Source organism: Miscanthus floridulus, chromosome 12, assembly GCF_019320115.1.
Source record: "Miscanthus floridulus cultivar M001 chromosome 12, ASM1932011v1, whole genome shotgun sequence".
Lineage (NCBI taxonomy): Eukaryota > Viridiplantae > Streptophyta > Magnoliopsida > Poales > Poaceae > Miscanthus > Miscanthus floridulus.
Window position 1 is genome coordinate 63,151,845 of NC_089591.1, and position 21,934 is coordinate 63,173,778.

Below are 21,934 nucleotides of genomic sequence, written 5' to 3' on the forward strand. Positions count from 1 at the left end.
TGGTACTCTCGGCCTAAGACCGAACGCAGGTGACCGGACTCTAACTAAACATTGTTCAGCATTCGGTCCTGCTGATCTGTGGCAGAACCTCCTAAATTATAGGACCCACATGTACCTGTCACTGTCCAACGACCTTTGACGACTATGCATATGTTCCTGGTAACTCAAGAAGACTGTCGGGTGTCCTCGGAGAACCCTGAATCATCCACGATTTCTGAGCAGGATCACATTACAGAGTCATTATAGTATTACAACATTTATTCAAATATCTACATCAGAGTAAATTAGCGGAAGTCTTAAGATAACTTAGTTTACAAACCAGTTGTTTCAAACCTTACAAACCAAGTTCGATAATTATTATAAACCATAGTAGTAGTGGAGTGACATAAGTATCATAATACAAACACACAAAATAAGTATCCTACCCAAGGACCACATATTCACTTATCGTCATCGACCGGAACAACAGTCATGCAGCATGGTCCAAAACAGACCTGCTCATGAGGCTCACCTGCAACAAGGGTCAATAAACCCTGAGTACAAAAGTACTCAACAAGACTTAACTGGAATAAAAACTAAGAAGACTCAGAAATGCAGGCTCAGGGATTCAAGGTATGGCTTTAGCAATAGTCAAAGTTCTTTTTGCGTAAAAGCTCTCTAACAAGATTCTTTATATTAACATTTTTATCTTCAAAAGATCATATACAAAGCTGACACTGATCCGTAATGGGATCATGAAACTTCATATCCCATACTTTCTCAAACCTTACTCAAGTTCTAGTTATTAAACTACGATGGTGAATAGTGAGTTGAGTCTCCATAACCGAGGAGCAACGACGATTCGAACCGATTAAAACCTAGCTAGGAATTCTAGACCACACAACATATGTAGGTCCCTAACCTACATATACCAACCTACCCTTAGGTCCTCTAAAACAAGAACGGGTCCGCGCCACCCGAGAATACAGTACTCCACCAATCCAGCCCATTGCCACATGGGTACACGCTATTCTCGCCATCTCTTCACTCCCAGTGCGCGAGTAGCCATTCTCGTAATAAAATCGCCAAGTTAAGGCTTATCGGAGTATGTGGTTAGTACTACAAAGTCTCACCTCATGCAATTCAACAACGGACGGACCTTAATCGACATAGGCGGAAAGAAGCCGCTCACAAGACTTCCATGTCTTGTGGCTCTCACACACCGAGTCTGCCCGGTCTAGATTTATTATTCCACAAGCTCGTATCACATGATAACATAAGTAACCAACCATAACCAAAGATCCATTTAAAACTCGTGGGTGACAGGTAATCACCCGACTTTTATCTGTCTAAACATGGCTAAGCATAACTAGGCATTTACGAAGTAAAATTAGTAATAAGGTAGATATGGAAAAACAAGGTTGGTAATGCACCAATTAGGTTTTCACTTAACTCCTAATCACTTAATGCAGTAAAGAAAAGCAAAAGTGAAATCAATGTGTAAATCACAAGGTAGGTTTAAATGTATCCGGGGCTTGCCTTGGTTCACGGAAAAGTCAGGTTCCTGAGACGTTCCACAATTATCAGATCCAACCTCAACAGATGGATTAACCTCCTCCGCAACTTGATTAACTACCACGTGTTCACCTTCGTTCACTACACATAGTAATAATGCCATGTTTAACATGATGCGAGATACAAAAATATGATGCTCGATGATGGATGCAAAATTAACAACTTGAATACAACTTTCCTTCGCGGTACAGTTATAAGTCAAACTAACTAAACCTTTTTCGTAACATTTACTTCCATTGCTAAGGATCATTACCAACTAATGACCCAAGGTCATCACTCAATCCAAAAATTCAAACAAAACCTAAATCATTAAAGGTTACTATTTATTTTTATGAATTAATTATTTAATTCAAAATTATGAAATAAATTAACTTATTCCAATTGAGCTCAAAATTTTTGTAAATGTTCATCACATGATAACTAAGTGGCAAAACAATTTTCATAATTTTTGGATAATTAAATAAGCCTAGAAAAATCATGGAAATCCATTTATTAATTAATTGAGCAATTTTTATCACATTCAAAAAGTACTGAAAAACAACATTTCATATTTTTCCTAAATAATATACATCACAGAGAGGTCACAGAAAAATTTTCATAATTTTTGGAGCTCTAAATAATTCTACACAAAAATAACAAAAGCATACACTATTCATTCATTTCTGAAAAAAAGGAAAATTTCATTTTCAAATCACTGAGTCACTGACACCTTGACCCCACCTGTCATCCCCTTCCTCGCGCGCTGACCACGGCAATGACAGCGTTGACCGGCGATTTCTCACCGCCGATGAGACCAACGGCGACAGCGAAGACACCAACATGACCCCTACATCCCTACGCGTCGATTGGTGGCACAAACGAGACCAACCACGGCTAGGACCGAGCATGACACCGGCCATGGCGGCCACGACGGCGCGACTATGCTACGTCGGCGACAGGAGACCGGTAACAGGTGAAACAAACAACTTGGGAAGAACCAGGAGCTCACCCCGAACATGTTGAAGGCGATGGATGAGCTGGAGGAACAACGAAGAGGCGGGTTGACGGTCACAGCGATCACGGCGGTGCAAACCACGTTGGTGACGGCGTTCTGGCGACTGCGGTGGTCAAAAGGATCAAACAACCAGTCATAGAGCAACACGGGATCAAGGCAAAGCTGGAGCCACGCTGAGCAAGGACAAAGACGCACCGTGGAGCTCTAGCCACGGTGATGTGCACACCTCTGTGAGGTTGCCGGCCGCGGGAAAGAAAGGCACGCACCGTGGGTTCCCGGCTGAAGTCAAGCTTCAAGGGTTGGTCTACTGGGTGCACAAGGAATAGGCAAAGCTCAAGCAATGCTTTGCTGAGGCTGGTTTGCGCTAAGGAGGCGATGCGAGCTCGAACGGAGCTATGGCGGCGGCGTTGGGAAAACAGAGGAAGAGAAAAGAAGAACGGCGGCGATGCTCTGGCTATAAAGGCCGGCTAGGAAGCAAGAGGAAGACATGAAGGAACCTTTCCTATGCCAGCATGAAGCTGAGGACTGGCCACGCGCTGCGCCTGGAACCGAGAAGAAGGTCCGCCGGACGACGAGGTGGCTTTCGGTGGCTACTGGTCACCAAAATTACCAAATTGCCATTCATTTTAAAATCCCAATTACTCCAAAATTTATGTAACAACTCAAAAATCTCCAAAAATAAAAGTTGTTCAAAATCCAAAGTTCTACAACTTTACTTTTATAACCACCCCCTAATTTGGTCTACATTTTGAAATGCAAATTTGAATTCAAATAGGGGACATTTAAAGAATTTTGCCTTTTTAAATTACTTCAAATTTTTCATAATAACTTTGAAAACTCCAAAAACAAACTTTGTATAACTCAATAGGCTCTACACTTTTGCTTTTAGGCTCAACCCCAAAATATGCTTAGATTTTGAAATGGGTTTTCAGGGTAGAATTTAAATACTGAAAATCAGGGTTTTCGGAAATTCAATTCAATACAAAGAATTTTTAACTCAATTCAAGCCATACAAGTCAACACATATAACATATAGGTAAACTTGTTTTAGTGTATGCATATCAAAATTTTCACTAATACATGAATGATGTGCTATGCATATGATGACATGGCATATTTTAGTATTTAAACACCCGAGGTGTTACATGATGTGGCCACACACAAAGAAGAGGGTGAGTGACCGGATGCTGGGTGAGTCCAGTTGTAAAAAACCATATCTGGAACCTTACTGAAAATGACCGAACTCCCGTGATGGAGCGTCTGGTCACTTTGAGTAGCGCGTCCAGTCGCACTTAACATGTGGCGCGAAGTAGACTAGCCGTTAAGATCAGGCGCTCAGCATTTGAAGCTGATGACACATGGCGATCATCAGGCGACCGGACATAGGGTTCCAACATTCGGTCAACCTGACCTGGCACATCCGGTCGCCCAGAGATGGGCTACAGTGATAGCCTAATGACTCTATTTCATTGGGGGCTCTATTTAAAGGCATGTGTCCGGCTCTAGCTCCAACTATTGGCCATTTGCATTGACATAGCAACCTTATGAGCTTAGCCAAAGCGCTCCCACTCATCTCCATCATTGATTCATCATCTTTATGAGATTGGAAGAGAATCCAAGTGCATCGCTTGAGTGATTGCATCTAGAAGCACTTGGTGTTCGTGTTTTGCTACATGATTCACTTATTACTCTTGGTGGTTACTGCCAGTTAGATGGCTTAGAGCAGCGAGGATCATCGAGCGGAGGTTGGTGATTGTCTCCGGCTCTGATCGCGGTGATTGTGAGGGGTCTTGTGCCTTACCCGGTGGAGTGCCAAAAGGTAACTCTAGTAGATTGCTCATGTCATTGAGTTACCTCACTTGTGGATAGGTTCTTGCGGTGTCTAATTGTGTGGACGAGGTTCATGCAACACCTCTTAGCCTCTGAACCACCAAGTGTTGGTCAACATAACAGGGACTAGCGTGCCGACAAGCATGTGAACCTCGGGAGAAAAAATTGGTTATCTCTTGCCCTTTGGTATTCTCCCTGGTGATTGAATTAGTATCCATCTTGTGATTGGTTCACTCTTCTATGCGGCGGTATAGTCACCTTACTTACTCATTTACATTCCCGCAAACTAGTTGTAGCAAGCTCTTTAGTGTAGCTAGAATTGAGAGCTTACATTCCAAGTGGTGAAACAAATGAAGATCATGACATGATGATGGTGATTCCATGGTGATAATCAAGTGCTTGGACTTGAAAAGAAGAAAGAGAAAAACAAAAGGCTCAAGGCAAAGGTATAAGTTGTAGAAGCTATTTTTGTTTCGGTGATCAAGACACTTAGCAAGTGTGATCATATTTAGGATCGATAGCCGTACTATTAAGAGGGGTGAAACTTGTATCGAAATGCGGTTATCAAAGTGCCACTAGATGCTCTAACTCATTGCATATGCATTTAGGATCTAGTGGAGTGCTAACACCCTTGAAAATATTTATGAAAATATGCTAACACATGTGCACAAGGTGATACACTTGGTGGTTGGCACATTTGAGCAAGGGTTAGGAACTTCACCAATGGAGTGTCCGCCCGTAGAGTGCGGACAGTCCGATGGTGCCACCGGTGCACTATATAGAAAAGACAGAGGTCACTGTAAGTGACCGGACGCTGGTCTCGGTAGGACCGGCATGTCCGATCAGTAGAAGCGTGAAGACACTGGTGTCGGTCTTCAACCGGACGCTGGGTCACTTAGTGACCAAACACTGACGGGGTTTGTTCGGTCCTGCTGATGTGGCAGCACACAAAGGAGATGCTGGGTGAGTCCGGTCGGGCATGACCGGACGCGTTCGGTCGTGATTTTTTGCTTCTAGATGCTTACTAGAAATGACCGAACGCTGAGGCCCTATGTCCGGTCACTTCGAAGCAGCGTGTCCGGTCACAACTTAAATGTACTGATGACCATTGAGATAGGGCGATTAGCGTTTGAAGCAGAGGACACGTGGCACACATCGTGCGATCGGACGCTCCGGTCAATCTGACCTGTGCGTTCGATCATCCCGTTTTTTAGTGGGCTGAGGAGCCAACGACTCTATTTTGTGGGGGCTTCTATTTAAGCCTCATGGCCGGCTCAAGCTCACTCTCTTGGCCATTTGCATTGACATAGCAACCTTATGAGCTTAGCCAAGGCCCTCTCACTCATCTCTATCATTGATTCATCATCTTTGTGAGATTAGGAGAGAATCCAAGTGCATTGCTTGAGTGATTGCATCTAGAGGCACTTGGTGTTCGTGTTTTTGCTGCAGGATTCGCTTGTTGCTCTTGGTGGTTGCCACCACCTAGACGGCTTGGAGCAGCGGAGGAGGATTGACACGAGTTGGTGATTGTTCGTGGCCATCTCCGATGATTGTGAGGGGATTTGTACCTTCTCCGACGAAGCGCTGAAAGGTAACTCTAGTGGATTTCTCGTGTCATTGAGTTACCTCACTTGTGGGTAGGTTCTTGTGGTGTCCTAATTGTGTGGACGAGGTTCGTGCAACACCTCTTAGCCGCCGAACCATCAAGTTTTGGTCGACACAACGGGGACGTAGCGTGTTGGCAAGCACAGTGAACCTCAGGAGAAAATTGGTTGTCTCTTGCCCTTTGGTATTCTCCCGGTGATTGATAAAGTATTCATCTTGTGATTAGTTCACTCCTCTACGCGGCGGTATAATCACCTCACTTACTCATTTACATTCCCGTAAACTAGCTATAGCAAGCTCTTTAGTGTAGCTAGAATTGAGAGCTTACTTTGTGGATTAAGTTCATCTAGTGGAGCTCTTTAGTATAGCAATTGTGAGAGCTCTTAGTGAGTAGTGACCTAGTGGATTGTGTGTCTAGTGATCATAACAACTAGAATTATTAGATAGGTGGCTTACAACCCTTGTAGAGCTAGAGCAAGTTTGCATTTCGCTATTTGTTATACTAATCAAATTGCTCTAGTTGATTTGTAGATTTTAAATAGGCTATTCACCCCCTCTCTAGCCATATTAGGACCTTTCAGTGTTGTACAACGAATGCCTATCAAGCTGTGGCGGATGGACGATGAGAAGATCTTGGGGGCTGTTATAATCGACAGCGCACAACCCATCCAGGTGGCCATCATTGCGTTGATGGTAGGTGAATGTGGGGACATGGTGCGGCGATACTCGTGGAGAACGAGCAAGCAATAGTGGCCCACGGAAGCCGTGGTCAGGGAGGGGATGGGGTGGCGTGCAATTGGGCCTGTTCGGCTAGTATTAAAGCCGGCTGATAAGCCGGCTCCAGCTGATTTGTTGTGAGAGAAAAATATTGTAGATTCTAGCTGATAAGCCGGCTGATAAGTTCAAGCGAGCAGGTCCATGCTAGGAAGGAAAGAGTGACACCGCCACATTTGAGGAGCGCCACATAGCTAGGGAGGAAGGAGCGGTGCCGCAGCATTGGGCCAACGCGGCACGTCTAGCTATGTCACGAGAAAGAGGCCTCGATGGCGAGGATAAGAGCCTAAGGGTAGATAGTCATGTCACCTTCGTATTAGCAAAGAGGTAAAAGTAAGGCTTTAATGTAAGATAACTAAACCTACTAATGGGCTGCAAACTGCACTAAAACTGGCCATTTAACCCAAGCTCCTCGATCCCCCCCCACCCCCCACCACACAAAAAAAAACTAAACCAAACTGGAGTAACATTTAACACCAAACCAATCTGACTCACCGGTGCAAACCATGACTTGAAACCATTTCAAATCTATTAGCTGTAGTTTCCTACCTAGTCGACATGAGTAGTTGTAGTACTACCGGAGTACCTAGAGGTCTTGAGCAAACTAGCTAGCAGAATTATCTAGTTGCAGAGCTGCTACATGCTTGACCTACTGCTCTGCTTCTCCTTGGCAACAAGCAAAGGCAGCACAAGGTCACATTAGCTCCTCTGGTTCGAGCCTGTATCAAAACCAAAGAAATACATATCAGACCAGACCAAACCAAACCAGTCCATTTTATGCGCTAACCCAAACCAATCCAGGCCCCTACAATTTTCAGCCTATTTCACCCCAAACTAGGTTAGCCCAAAACAGAAACCAAACCACATAAGCCGGGTTGAACCCAGAGCTTTAGCAGCTTTAAATAACAACTATATCTTTTGATTGTATTTTATAGGATTGAGTTCCTTTTAATCGAATTTTTTACATGTCACCATATTTTCACACTACACAATTAAATCTCTTTTGTTTTTAGTTCCCATGTTGCCTGAGCAACCTTAATGTGTCAAAAAAACTTCATAAGCATTAAAGTATTTCTTATAATCTATCTAAAGTACAGTGTGACCAATCCATACCGAGTTGGCGAGCCAATAGCAAAAGTCACCCATAACACTATAGCCGAACAATAAAGGCACACTTTTCAGCTTGTTTTTTTCAGCCGGAACAGCGTTTTTCTCTCACAACAAATCAACCGGAATAATATTTCGCTTTTGTTTTTTCGGCGAAGCGAACAGGGCCTCTCTGCCCTCTCCGCAACCTAGAGCCATTGTAGAGTCAAGTTTATTTTTGGGTGAAAATTATGAGGTTTACTTTTTTATATAGACAGAGCATTGTGATATTTTCTATAACTGGTGCGGACTGTTTATATAGATCGTTGCCTCAGACCCCATTTCTAAGAGCAAGCTCAATGTATACTACCGGACTCGGACTCGGTAAGTAGTCTTGGTCCAAGGAATAGGCTGATGTAGTGATCGACCCAGCGCACAATGTCTATCCTGTATAAAGTGGGGCCTGCAAAGAAAAAAAATCGCCTCCTGCGACTCTTCCCGCGAGACGGAGAGAAGTTCTCAGATGCATGTGACCAGAAACAGCTTTAGTTCCATCAAGAAATCTGTTCCACTACAGAAGCCACACTTAGAGCTGTTTTTGTCAGCCCAAAACTTCCAAACTGACGCTGACGTGGAAAGTCAAAAAAGTCTTCGTCATTTCGTTTTCCCTCGCAGGCCCGCACGTCGGTACACCAGTCCAAGGCCGTCCCGGTACGCAATTGTGGCGCCCCACTAAAAATCAAGCTTTTAAACCCATCGCTATAATCCTCCAAGTCCCCTCACCAATAGCGCAACCTTTACGTTTCACTGGACTAGCGGCCCCGCGCTTGGCTGGCCCCACACGACAGTCGCTTGAACAGGTCGCAACGCCAGCGCCAGACGGAAAATATCATCCCGGCTTGTTACCGCTACTTTTTGAGGAAGCGAACAGGGTGCATGTTCCCCGGTTAGTTGAGCATTGAGCTCTTTCCCTTCCTCGCATCGAATCGAACCAAATCAAATCGGAGCGGCGGAGCAAAACGATCCGTCGCCCGGCTTCCCTTCGATTCAGCTCGACCAGGGCACTAATCGGGAAGCTAATGCCACGCAAGTCGCGAGATCTGTAGCGCCACTTCGGCTTCGCGGTGGGTATGGAGGCGCAGAACGGCGCCGGCGGAGGGGCGCCCGTGGTGCTCAACGTGTACGACCTGACGCCCATGAACAACTACCTCTACTGGTTCGGCCTCGGTGTTTTCCACTCCGGAATCGAAGGTGCTTATGTTTCCACTCCCTCTTGCCTCGGATTGCCGGAATTTGGTTTCGTTGATTGTGTACAGTTGAAGTTGTACATATTCTGGTGTTCGTACAATACCTGTTTGAAAGGGCTGCTGTGACTAGGAGTTACCCAAAATCGTAGTCTAGTGATTGAAGAGGGGAAAGCGATAGTTTATAGTTGAAGAGAAGGGGGCGGAATATTGCGATAGGTTTGTTTTGAATTCCCAGGATGTTACGAGTTTCTGCTGCTGTTCATAAGCAAGAAAAGGAATTCGATTAGTATGTTCTGGGCACGGAAGAAAACTGCTAAATCGGGGGTCAATTTTTACATTCGCTGTTTCTGACATGGTTGGGCAGCTGTTTTTGTCTTGTCGAAGTTTGAAGCTTCAAGGACTGGAACGTGCTCAAATAGGGCAGGTGAACTGTGGCATAGGGATGGACACTTAAAAAGTTTAGTAGTAAGGGTGAATATTGTCTCTAAATAGGCGTATCATGTTATGCATTGGCAATGGCTGGAATAATAGTTCGCGGGGGTTGGTAGACGTGTGTGGCTTATTTGCTGTTCTAAAACTGAAGAATCTGTCCTTCACTTTTCTGTGGTACACTTGTTTGTAGTGCTGTACTTTACACTATTTATCTGTAAGGTTGTACCATTAGTTCCCGGTCAAAAAAAAAAGTTGTACCATTAGCAGTTGTCATTACCTTTGTAAGGTTGTACCATTAGTTTCCGGTGTAAAAAAAAAGTTGTACCATTAGCAGTTGTCATTACCTCTTGACTTCCATTTGGTAGCTTGCATTGTGCTAGCTAACTGATTTTTATGAGCTTAAACTCAAACACTGGTGTATGGTTTACTCAAATAAACAGTTCATGGAATGGAGTATGGATTTGGAGCACACGAGTTTCCAACAAGTGGGGTATTTGAGGTGGAACCGAAAAGCTGTCCTGGTTTCATCTACAGAAGATCTGTGTGGATGGGCACAACTGACTTGTCTAGAGCAGAGTTCCGCTCTTTCATTGAAAATCTTGCAGGAAAGTACAATGGGAACACGTATCATTTGATTTCAAAGAATTGCAACCATTTTACAGATGATGTCGGTAAGAACTTGACCAGGAAATCAATCCCTGGGTGGGTGAATCGGCTAGCAAGAGTGGGTTGGTATCACCAGCTTAATATGTCTTCGTCCTGATGTGCTTCAGACTTTTTAGGTATCTGATTGTTTTTCCCCTATATTTAGGTTCATTTTTCAACTGTCTTCTACCAGAAGGCATCCAAGTTTCCACAGTAAGACACGTCCCTACTCATCCTGCATTTTCTGGTGAGTTTGTGCCCGAAAGTTCTTATACGGATTTGTGCAGTTGACCTGAGTTTTTTTAATGAGCTGCTACCTAAATGCCTAGACCTTCTTGTTAAACTTTACATTTTTAACTGTCCTATATACATCAACTGATCAATATATGGAACCTCCATTTGACTGGTATTCCTTGGTGTAATGAGTGATTGACCATCCTGAGTATTTTACTAGTAAGTAATCTGGTAGCCTTTTGGTCATATTCAAAATAATCACCAGGAGATCAAACTTTCTCTCTCTCCATTTGACCTAGCATACTTTCGTCTTCATGGAACATTAATCTGATTTGCTTGATGGTTGTGTCATGCATGACTCATAATATACCTAGTAAAAAAGAGGTAATGATAATATCTAGCTAGCAAGTTAGATAGGGTTGAGTTATCAACACTACAGATTATTGATTTTCTTCAGCTCAGTATCATGTAACCTTCTATAAACCACTCCAGATTCTAACTGAGATTTGCAAACAGTAGTAGATAGTTTAAATATGCTGTGTCATCTTGTTCATTTGCTAGTTATCTTCTATTTTGTTCACATTTTGCTGCCCTATTTTCTCACTTTCTTAGATGATGATATGGATTCGGTATCTTCATCGATTATTGGAGACAGTGATCTGGAAGAGTTGGACCAACACCTTCTGCCATCAACTGCTGACGTCCATTCTATAGACGTGCCACCAAAGCTAGCCAAAGATCTTCTCTGAATTATTCAAGCCTTTGGGTTCCACATAGCAAGGATAACTTCGAATGCTGCAGTTGACGTCCACTGAGTGCTTCTCCGGCTGTCGCAGGACTGAGGGAGTGTAGATGAATGCTGCTGATTGTATTGATTCTTTGCCACTGAGTTTGTTACATACACACATAGCTCTCGACAGAAATGGCATGCTTTCTAATTCTTTGTCTGTCATGACTCGTGAGTTGTGACTTCATCCTAAGTATCTTGTGTTCGAGTGATACTGTACGCACTAGAGACGTGAGTTGTGGCACTGCGGAACTGGCCTGCCCGAAAGTGGCACCAGGCTGTGGATCGTGATAAGGATAATACTGAAAGTCTGAAACGACCTGTGTCCCAATCCTTATCTAGCGGCCTTAGCCAGCACATGTTGTATTGTAATATATAAGTACCATAGAAGTACTTATGTTTATAATGGCTATTCAGTGGCTGATTGATTTTTTGTGTGCTATTTGTGTTTGGACTGGATCATAATCTAAGGTCCCATTTGGAAGATGAGAAATGTTCTAGGGTTTTTAAGGATCTAATACATATTTTTACTAAGTTCTAGGGATTTACTCCCTCTATTTCAAAATATAGGTCGTATTAAGATTTGGAAAGTCAGACTTTGCAAGTCTTGACAAAGAAAAAAAAAACAAATTATATGTATGCTTAGTAGAGTAAAGATTGTGTCAACAGATTCACATAACATATATATCTCTTAATGAAAATTGGTTTTTGTAACAATTAGTACTAGGTGTTTGGTCGCTTCAAAAAACAATCGTAGAGGTGACGGTGTTTGTGACCCGCTCAAGTCCATGGTACCATGGAGTTTAGAGTTAGAGCAGTTCTAAGCAGTAAACAGACCCTTTAGGTTTCAAAGCGGTGATGCAGATGCTTATGCTCTTCTGTTGAGTTTCAATGCGGCTTTTGCTAAGTCTCACATACTACAAACGTCAGTATTGAGTTAGGTAAAAAAAAAAAAAAATCCTTCATGCGTACTGTAGGTGTGTAATATATCAACAATGTACACCAACTAATTTTGTCTCCATCAAACTGTATGCAATGCAACTGCAGCTTTGTGTTCCTAGAAGCATGCGTCAGCGTCATAACTGTGGTCAGGGTCACTGAGTTCCCAGGTCGATGGGGTTGGAGAACGTAATTGAGGAACATTGTACGTTAATTAAGAAATGCTTTGATACGGTCAGGACGATTGTTCCCACGTTCCAGAACGGGAACGACGCTCCTAGTCCTAGGACGAGGAGCATAGCATGATTTCACATTCCCTGTAACTTGTAACCCACAGGCCACAGGGTCTTAGGGAAACGGCTGTCAATGGCAATCCATCTGAATTGTCCTTCAAATTTTGCTTAGTTAATTCACACCTTTTAATTCTGTCATTTTGACAATGATCACACTAGTAGCAGGCAAAAAGGTTCATTTCATTACATATTTGGTTGAAAGGGGGGAAAAATGGATCTTGGTCCTGCACGCTGCACCTGCTGTGTTCGGCATGCAAAGAGAAAAGTATTTCATTATTTCTGTACCATGCTCATGCCTAGTTATCAGATATGCTGCTGTCTCCACCCCAAAGATTACTGACGCATAAATATCTGCACCAAGATTTGATAGGGCTTTATCCTAGAAAAGGGACAGCATGAGTCAATGACCCATAGGCGATAGGCCATTGCTTCAAAAACAGATATAAATCAACTAGTGTTTACAAAAAAAGACTATACAGTGTGCACTCGATCATATGCATGATCAGAGCAGGACACAAATATATAGAAACAGACACAAATATGCATGATCATAGGACTCCTTCCAATGTGTTTACCAGGAACAAAACACGCTAGTTAACAGCTGAAGAGATCTGTTCTAGGCATATCGTTGTAATATAGTCTGCCATATTGGTTGGTTCTTGGTTGCCACAATGAAATGATTGACTATAGCAGTTGTCATGCCAGTATATATGCAAGAATTTGAATTGATCCACATGATTCACCCACGATTATCGCTGAATTCAGATCCAGGAGATTTCAAATTGTATAGCATTGATCTTTGAATGTTCTATTTTTGTAAAGCACACAAGTTGATGTGAACTTTTTTCTCCAACAATCGCCCATTATGCATATGGAGGACCTTGACAATTGTCGTGTGCAAAGCATCTTGATGTTTTCCCTCTGATTCTTGCCCCTTCTGTACCTTATCTGTAAGCTCAATTGGCATATCAGAAAGCTCCAGGTTCTTGAGATGCACAAGGTTCTCAATGCCTTGGGGTATTTTAGTTAGTTCAAAACAGTGGCTAAGCATCAATTTATCTAGATTTACAAGGCTCCCCTGTTGAAAATCTAGGTGAGAAAGGTTAGCTAAGTCATCTAACCTTAGTTTTCGTAGTACAGGAAAAACACCCGCTGCAAAGATCAAGCTCTTCTCTTCATATGCATCCACGAGGCTAAGATCAAACAACCTAGGAAGTGATGACAGCAATCCAATTGAATCTTCCTTAAGTTTAGAAGAATGCAACTGCAGCTGCATCAGGCCACTAAGGTGACCAAACCATGAAGGTAGCTTATTCCCTATTAACCTCCCTGCTAGGGTGAATTTTTGTAGCTTCAATGGTGGTGGTGAAAATGACTGGAGGTCCAGTTGTACATCAGCATCCCGACCTACAATTCCAAGGCATAGAAGGTAGCTCATTTTAGAGATGGCTGATGGCAAATGAATAAGATTGCCCTCATGCACACCACATAGTTCTAAGGTCCTCAACTGTTTCAAGCTTCCTAAGGATCTGACCATTTCCTCATTAGCTTCGATGTACTTTCAGAGTCTGCAGACAGGTCAGATTTCCCATCCCACCTGGAAGAACAACTGCTTTACCAGGATACGGAAACCTAAAATCTGCAGTGTGGCGTCTAAACAATATCAGGTGGCGCAGACCTTTGAGTTTTGTTATGCTGCTTGGCAACCTCTGGACCATGGACCACTTGGCATCTAAAGTTTGCAGCTTATGTAATCGTCCCAATTCATGTGGTAGCTCTTTGATTAAAGTGGAACGGATGCCAATATAGCGCAGATTGAGGAGATTGGTCACTGCACTAGGCAGCTTATCTATTAGAATGTACCATAAGTTTAGAACTGTTAGTAATCTGAAGCGAGACAGCAGTGAAGTATTCAATTCTGTTTTGAATCCATGGAGGGACCGAAGTGATGCCATCTGTGGAGCTGGAAGGTCACTACTTCCGCATCGATCAATTATGAGATGACGGAAATTACTGTTTGACTCAAATGTTGGTGTGCACTTTGAGAATACGAAGTGTCCCTCCTTTGCCGACCTACTCAGAATCAACTCTCTGATCAAATCATGTATTTGGAACCGCTTGGCGCGTCCAAACTCATTTTTCATCACGACCTGCAGCAGGCTTCGTTGCACTAGCTGGTTCAGGTAATCATCAGCGACATCCTCCATTGTGGCATGGTTTTTTTCCTCAACAAAGCCTTCAGCAATCCACTTCCTTATCAAAATCTTCCTTTTGACAAAGAAATCCTCTGGGTATATACTACAATAAAGAAAACATCTCTTTAGATGGTATGGTAGATCATCAATACTCAGATTCAGTATGCTTGACACTTGCCCAATTCCATGATCAGTGCTTTCATCCCACACAAGACTGTCATGGACGCTCTTCCAAGCAAACTCACTTTTCTCCTTCAAAGCAAGGACATTGCCAACTGACACAATCGCCAATGGTAGACCACTACATTTGTTCAGTATCTCCAAAGCCCAGTGCTCCAAATGCTGAGGGCACTCTCGATCAGCATCCTCCCTGAATGTTGTATTACAAAATAAGCACCACGCTTCCTTCTCAGGAAGCGGCTTCAGCAGGATGGTCCTGGTGGATTTTGCCAGATTAGCCACGTCTTGACTGCGTGTAGTGATGATTATCCGGCTCCGGGTTCCATCGTCAACAAATGCACTGCGGATCTCATACCATGCAGCCGCGTCCCAGACGTCATCCAGCAACACCAAGTACCTTTTCTTGGACAGAATGCCTTGCAAAGCCTCCACCAGCGATCGGTAACTCGTCTCTTCAACGTCCTTTGGCACGCCGGCGCGAACGTCCCGCTGAAGTTCTTTCAAGACTCTCTTCAAGAGGTCCTCCCTCGTGAAGTTCTTGGAGACGGACACCCATGCGGCGCAATCGAAGTGGAAGCTAGCGGCAACTTCCCTGAAGACGTTGGTCACTAGAGTGGTCTTGCCAACACCACCCATCCCCAAGACGGTGACCAGCGTCCGCCGGGGCTCCATGTCCCTCGGTCAGCCATTCCATCAGTAAGCTCCTCTGCGCCGCAAAGCCAACTATATCCTCTTCTCCGAGAAAGTGCGCCGTATCTGCTACCTTCCGGCTGATGAAGCTCGCGCTGCCGCCAACTGCATACGATCTCTCCGCGTCCGCGGAGGAAATCGCCGGCAAGATGCCGTATTGCTCCTTGGCGGCCGACAGTTCGCGGAGTCTGTCCCGCGCCTTCTGCAGTCGCCTGGAGAGCGCGAACCAGGCGCCTAAATTGGCGCAGCTGCGGATGAAGCCTCGGCCGGATAGGTAGGAGTGCTCGTCCACGACGTCCTCGAGCTCGAAGGCAGCGTTGCGAACCTGATTGATCCAGGCGACGGCGAGATCGTTGGTGCCGCGGCGAGAATCGGCGAAGCGGAGGAAGGCACGGAGGAGCTCGAGCTCGCGCACGGCGGCGGCGACCCCGGAGCGAATGGCGAAGAGGGAGGACAGCTCCACGGCTGCCGGCTCGGACAAGGACGCGGCTGCCTTCGCCGAGAGGGATACGGCGATCATCTCCGCCATGGAGAGCTTAGGATCTAGGAGTTGGGGACTAAGTCAACAGATCGAAAAGATATTTGACCAGTTGAGAGTGAAAGCAATCATAATTTTTTTGTCTAGCTCATTTAGCTTTTCGAATTTATTCTCTTTCACGTAATACTATTAATCAATCCGAAATAAGTCAAAATAAGTTTAAAATATGACCAGCCGACCACCCTGAATTATACGAACATCTGGGTGCATATCTAGCAGGTAAAACTTAACTTAGACTAGGGATTTGTTGATGAAGCTCACCAAAATCAGTCACGATCGTGGCATCGACGATGAAGTAGCAGCGACGTGGCCTCGGGTGTTGGAGTAGAGGTAACAACGCGGTGAAGGCACTGTTCTTGCGGCAGCGAGATGATGGCTTTCTATCGCTCACAGCGTCGCGTACTCTTTAGATCGACTAGAGTTTAGGAACTTCAGGTAGACTGACGCTGCATTGAACCTCGTGTTCCGAGCCCTAGCTCACACCTTCTTTATATAGCGCTGCGCGACGGGTCCACCTGTAGCAGAACCGGCCAATTTATAAAAGCACAAGTAATGACAGTCCGTAAACGGTCACCTGTCATACTCACTGTTCGCCTAAACGGCCGTTTAGCCCGTTTACACACCGTTTAAACACTACACGGTGGTACACCGTTTCCGTTTAATCGGTTGTTTTGACCGTTTAAACGGCCGTTTTTCCCGTTTAAACACCCGTTTTGCCCTCACACACTGTCATACTTGAGCCCATATAAACCCGATAGTCCGTCGAGTACCACGAAGGGTCTCGATTAACAATCAACATACAACCAAGATTGTACATGATTTAACATACATGTCACACGTTATATAAAGTTCATAAATACAGTTCATCCATTAGAGTACGAATTTAGGTTATTACAAACCAAGTTCAAGTAACATAGTAGCGGAAGCAAATTAAAAGTTTGAAAACCAACATCTGCAACATTATTTAAACATAGTGCCAGCCTCCGATCACACTTCCATAAAAGCATATAAGAATGATTAATAAGAGATGTCTGTCCAGGGCTCACTCCTCGTCCACGGCGGGACAGAAATAGTTCTTATAATAGCCATGATAAACTGTACCATCTGTAACAATGTGAATAAAACCATGAGTACGAGAAAGTACTCAGCTAGACTTACTCGTCACAAAACAAAATAAAATGACTCCAAGGATCATGCAAGGCTTTATAAGTGGAGCTAGCTTGATCATATTTTGCATAAAAAGCTTACCATTTCAAGTATAGAGTTGTAATTCGGTCATCAAGTTAATTATAGCTATTCATCTCTAGATTAGCAACTAACCTATGTCAAACATGTGGTATATCTTTTAATAGCATGCAGTAGTAACCATAGCCGGTATTATAATTCCATGTTCATCATAACCATCATTCCATGATATAGTTACTATGATATTGGGACTAGCCAAGTTTTTCACTGTCCGAGATAGATGGCGATTCGAATCGATTTTAACCAGCTGAGAATTTATTCCTAACACAAACCCAGACAGACCAGGTCAACGGTCACCTTTAGTACTTAGGTCCACATTTCACGGGTTCTCCCAGCGCCGCACAATCAAGGACGACTAGTTGCTAGGACGTTCAGGCCAGCCTGTCTTTGGGCTCACGTCTAGCTCTCCGCACATCTTTACTATTATCTAGAGTGCGTACTTTTACAGAACTGGGCTGACCTGAGTTGAGCTACTCAGCTTCGTGGTCGGAACGGGTTACCCGGCCAGCTAAGTGAGAGGCATGTGTTCAATCTTGTTAGAAGCGCCAACAACGGTACGGTCCTTAATCGACACAGACGGAATCACATGAGTCAACCTACACATAGACTTCGTCCGGCCTCCATTTATATTACCCCATGGTTCTTTTCCACGATAGCAAATATAGCCAACCGTGCTTCTGTATTTACCTGTATCTCACAGATGACAGTAAATCACCCGACTTCTACCGGTCTAAGCATGGCTAAGCATATATTTGATCCTGTACCTACATAGGATTAAAGGTATATGTAACTAGATAAGGTAGTTCTATGCATCAAATATTTTCAATCAACTCTTATAACTTAATACATCAAACATAAAGGACTTAAGCGAAGTTTTATAAAATATAGGAGACTTAGAATGCTGTGGGGCTTACCTTTGAGAAAAGAGGTTGGCCGATGATCCGAGCACCTAGGGAGGTCCTCGAGAGTTTGCTCCTCTTCTTCTGGAGCTACGGCATGAGGCTTCTCCTGCTGATCCTCTTCTTCTTCTTCGTTGAACTCTAGAAGAGTTATCCCTTTAGACGATCTTATATGCATGAGCAAGAAATAAGATATCACGAATGTATATATGATGACATGTATAATATGATATGATATGATAAATGCATCCTCATAAGTGTTTTCAACAGCATTGCATTAAGGTGATAACAAGTTGCATCTTATTTTACTAAGTAGGTGCATATCTCTTCTCTAATAACTTAAACAAACACTTATGTAAATTATTTTCTAGACTACAAGATAACAGCCACTTGTTTTGACCATAACTAGAGTTATACACATCAAAATAATATGGTTAGGGACATTCTGAAAATTTTATGAAATTGCCTACAACTTTATTTTAATCTTCTTAATGTGATTCATCAGTTATATAGGTCAAACAATTCAATCATTCAGATCTATCCAGAGAGCGAGCATTTCTGACAGCAGACTTCTAATAGCCATAATTCTTAAACCATAAGACCTATGACTATGAAAATTTAACACATGGTAGATCAGTAAGTTATCTATAATTTTGTTATAACCATCTTTACAAAAAAGATCATTATCATCATGAAATCATCACCGTAACAGAAACTATACATGCAACCAACCTAGTTGAATTATAAGGCAATAATTAACTAGTTGTATACAACCAATTACTTCTAAGCCTAACTAATAATATCAATAGATCATATACATCACAAGCACAACCGAAAATGTCATGGTTAAACATAACTAATTTATTTATATTCATTTATTAATTTTCTTAGATAATAAGGTGATTTAAAGGATAAATACTTCTAGTACTTAATAAATTCTGAGAAAATTACAGTAGCCTACAAATGACTTTAATAGTCTACTGTACAAATTTCATACCATTTGGATAAGTATAGATACCTTTACAAAAATGACAAGTTACATAAGCTTATTTTAGTAAAAATAGTTTAGCATAGTAAAAAGTGCCAAAGAATAGATTTAATATTTTTATTACTTTCCTCCTAGCATAAGAATACTTTTCAAAAATTTATATGATCATATGTTATGTATTTTTACCCCAATTAATTTTACTAAAAACTAGCAATTAATTAGGATTAAATAGAAAGACCATATTTCAAGTATGCTTACTATAGGTTTACTATTTTTTCTAGCTTGATCATGTTAACATAAGACCAGCAAAATTGAAATCATAATTTTATCACCTTCCTAACTCAAGTTATGCATTTTACAAGATATAAACTACTTTAAAAGCACTTATCTTGCTCAATTTAATTCTCCTAGAAAAATATCCTAAATAGTAGATTTCATATTTTTATCAAATAGTAAACTTCAATATGAAACCAACAAAATTTGGTTTACCCTATTTGAACACTCCTAGCTCTATATATGAATTTTTGAAGTTTGCATTTAAATCTGTGAAAATAAATCTAGAAAATAATTCAAAAACTAATTGACAGCTGGGGCCCACAAGTCAACGGGACCCACATATCAGCAACACAGAATAGAGGCGCGGCTTGACCAGCGAAGAGCTCGTCGATGGCGAGATCGCCGACGACGAGGTCGGCACTAACATGTTCTCCATCCTATTCTACACCTATAGGCACCCTTGGTTTGCTCGGAGGATCACCGGAGCTAGCTCGTCGACGAGCATGGAGGCTCGCCGGCGATGCGTGGTGGTGCTCTGGCCATCTCTAGCAACGGCATGGCCAGGCGAGCACGTCTACGGCATCTACGAACCCTAGCGAAGCTCTACGGTGCGAATTGAGCCATGGTGAAGCGACGATGAGCTCTGTCCACGTGCATGGCGGCACGGCGGTACACAGAGCATGGCGGTGGTGTTACCGTTCTGACGAGACGGTGGCCGAAGGTAGATCTCCATTATCGGAGAAGGTGCAACACCTCTATGCGACACGATAACGGGTATTAGAGCGGGCTAAGGGCGGCCGGTGAAGTCGGTGGCGGTGCGCGTTCCCACGTGACGGTGGTGGTAGCGGTTAAACAACGACAACGTGTGCATCTATGGCCTAAGGAGATGACGGAACCAGGGAGAAAGAGGTAGGAGGAGCGGTGGAGAAGGTTGGCCACGGTGAGCTCGGAGCTCGGCGACGCTCCGTGGCCATGGCGGTGACGGCGACGCGTAATACGCCTTTACCCTTGCTCGAATGGTGGTGCTAGCGGGTCGGCAAGGTGGAGGAGGTGGTGGCGGAGCTGTGTGCACGAGCTATTGCACAATGGCGCGGTGGTGATGGCATGCGAGCGTGGCGGAGCTGCGCCGCTCAATTTTGCCTGGGCGCGGCGAAGGCGAGGGAGAGGCAGAGCGAAGCAAGTAAGAGCGAGTGAGGAGGGAGGGCATGTTGCTGCCGTTTTGATGCCCGCGTCGGCCTGACGCGCGGGCCCGACGTCGGCGGGCGGCCTCCACGTGACGGTCGCGGCCTGTGGCCGGTCGGCCACGACGCGCACGCGGCGCCGATTTAGTGTCGGTGAATCCGACTGACAGTGTAACTTAGTGATTCTATAACTCTTAATCCGTGGTGAATTAGCAAAAACTTCATTAATAACAATTGTAGAGTTACATGGGATCTCCAACTTTGCTTTAGGAACCATCATCTAATTCTCACTGATTTACAAACTACATTGCTAAAAAATGAGGTACTTTGAAACTGAAAACAGTTTAAACACTTGAAAAATTTCTTAAGTCACAAAACAACATTTTGTTGATACTTTTGAGCTCTATTTAACCATGTTAGACGCTAAATTAGTTCATGACCATTAAATAAAGTTTGTTACCCATGATAAGAACTATAACTTTTATTTAGGTCACATAGCCATGCAAATAGTCTAAGCTACTATTCAACTTTGATCAAACTAGTATCATGAAAATATCTTTTCAAATGAAACCAACACTTAGAAGCAAAATTAGCCCATGTCATCAATACAAACATTGTTTCATTTACCATCCTAGATGTGTCTAAGGTGTTTTCATGATCCCACAATCATCTTATACATTGGTCATACATAATTGCAAACGTAAACATATATATATAATCAACATTTTATATGATAATATATAAGAATGAGATCAAATTTTACATGCTCATATTTATGAATGCTTGGATGATGCTTATGCTCATAGAATTTTACATGCTCATATTTAACACTGCGGTGTTACATCGTATCAGCCAGGAGCGGCTGGACCCAATTAATCGTTGGCCGATTTGGTGGAGATAAGAGAGGTGTTGAGTGACCGAAGTCACCGAAGTGAGCTGGAGATGAAGAGATATGAGTGGCTGGGTATGTGCGTTACTACCAATTCCGTGTCACCGCCGGTCAGGTCCGCCGCTGGCTCGTCTCCCGCCGTGCAGGGTATAGGGTTCAGTAGCGGCGGCACCAACTCTTTCCAAACGAGGCCACCGGCCACCGCTAACGAGACGAGGTGTCGGCGATGTCGTCTATCGCATCGCAGCTGAAGGCCATCAAGTCGCTCGGCGCTGCGATCTCCGTGCCATCCTGCCCATCTCCCTCTCTGGTGCGTGCCCCTAACCACCGACCTGATTGATTCGAGCATGCTGTTGCTTTATTTGCTCTGCTCTTCTAGAGTAGCCAGCATTTCATGGGTAACAGCTTGGTGGCATTTTCGCTAATCCGAGCG

General features: G+C 43.5%; 1 protein-coding gene and 1 pseudogene across 1 annotated transcript; one reads left to right on the forward strand and one right to left on the reverse strand.

Annotated features, from left to right (window-relative positions):
- Positions 1-8,760: 8,760 nt before the first annotated feature.
- On the forward strand, positions 8,761-11,621 carry LOC136496391 (deSI-like protein At4g17486). Its single transcript, XM_066492054.1, has 4 exons — positions 8,761-9,094; positions 9,963-10,250; positions 10,334-10,414; positions 11,014-11,621. The coding sequence occupies exons 1-4, from the start codon at positions 8,974-8,976 to the stop codon at positions 11,148-11,150; spliced, it is 627 nt and encodes a 208-aa protein (XP_066348151.1). The 5' UTR covers positions 8,761-8,973; the 3' UTR covers positions 11,151-11,621.
- A 906-nt stretch (positions 11,622-12,527) lies between these two features.
- LOC136497175 (disease resistance protein RPM1-like) lies at positions 12,528-16,090 on the reverse strand (annotated as a pseudogene).
- Positions 16,091-21,934: the final 5,844 nt, after the last annotated feature.

What these genes read in the sequence shown, in the direction of transcription:
- LOC136496391 (XM_066492054.1), top strand. Translation starts at nt 8,974, where the DNA reads ATGGAGGCGCAGAACGGCGCCGGCGGAGGGGCGCCCGTGGTGCTCAAC. An exon ending in TTTCCACTCCGGAATCGAAG is followed by an intron (nt 9,095 to 9,962) that starts GTGCTTATGTTT and finishes TCAAATAAACAG; the next exon opens with TTCATGGAATGGAGTATGGA. An exon ending in GAATCGGCTAGCAAGAGTGG is followed by an intron (nt 10,251 to 10,333) that starts GTTGGTATCACC and finishes CCCTATATTTAG; the next exon opens with GTTCATTTTTCAACTGTCTT.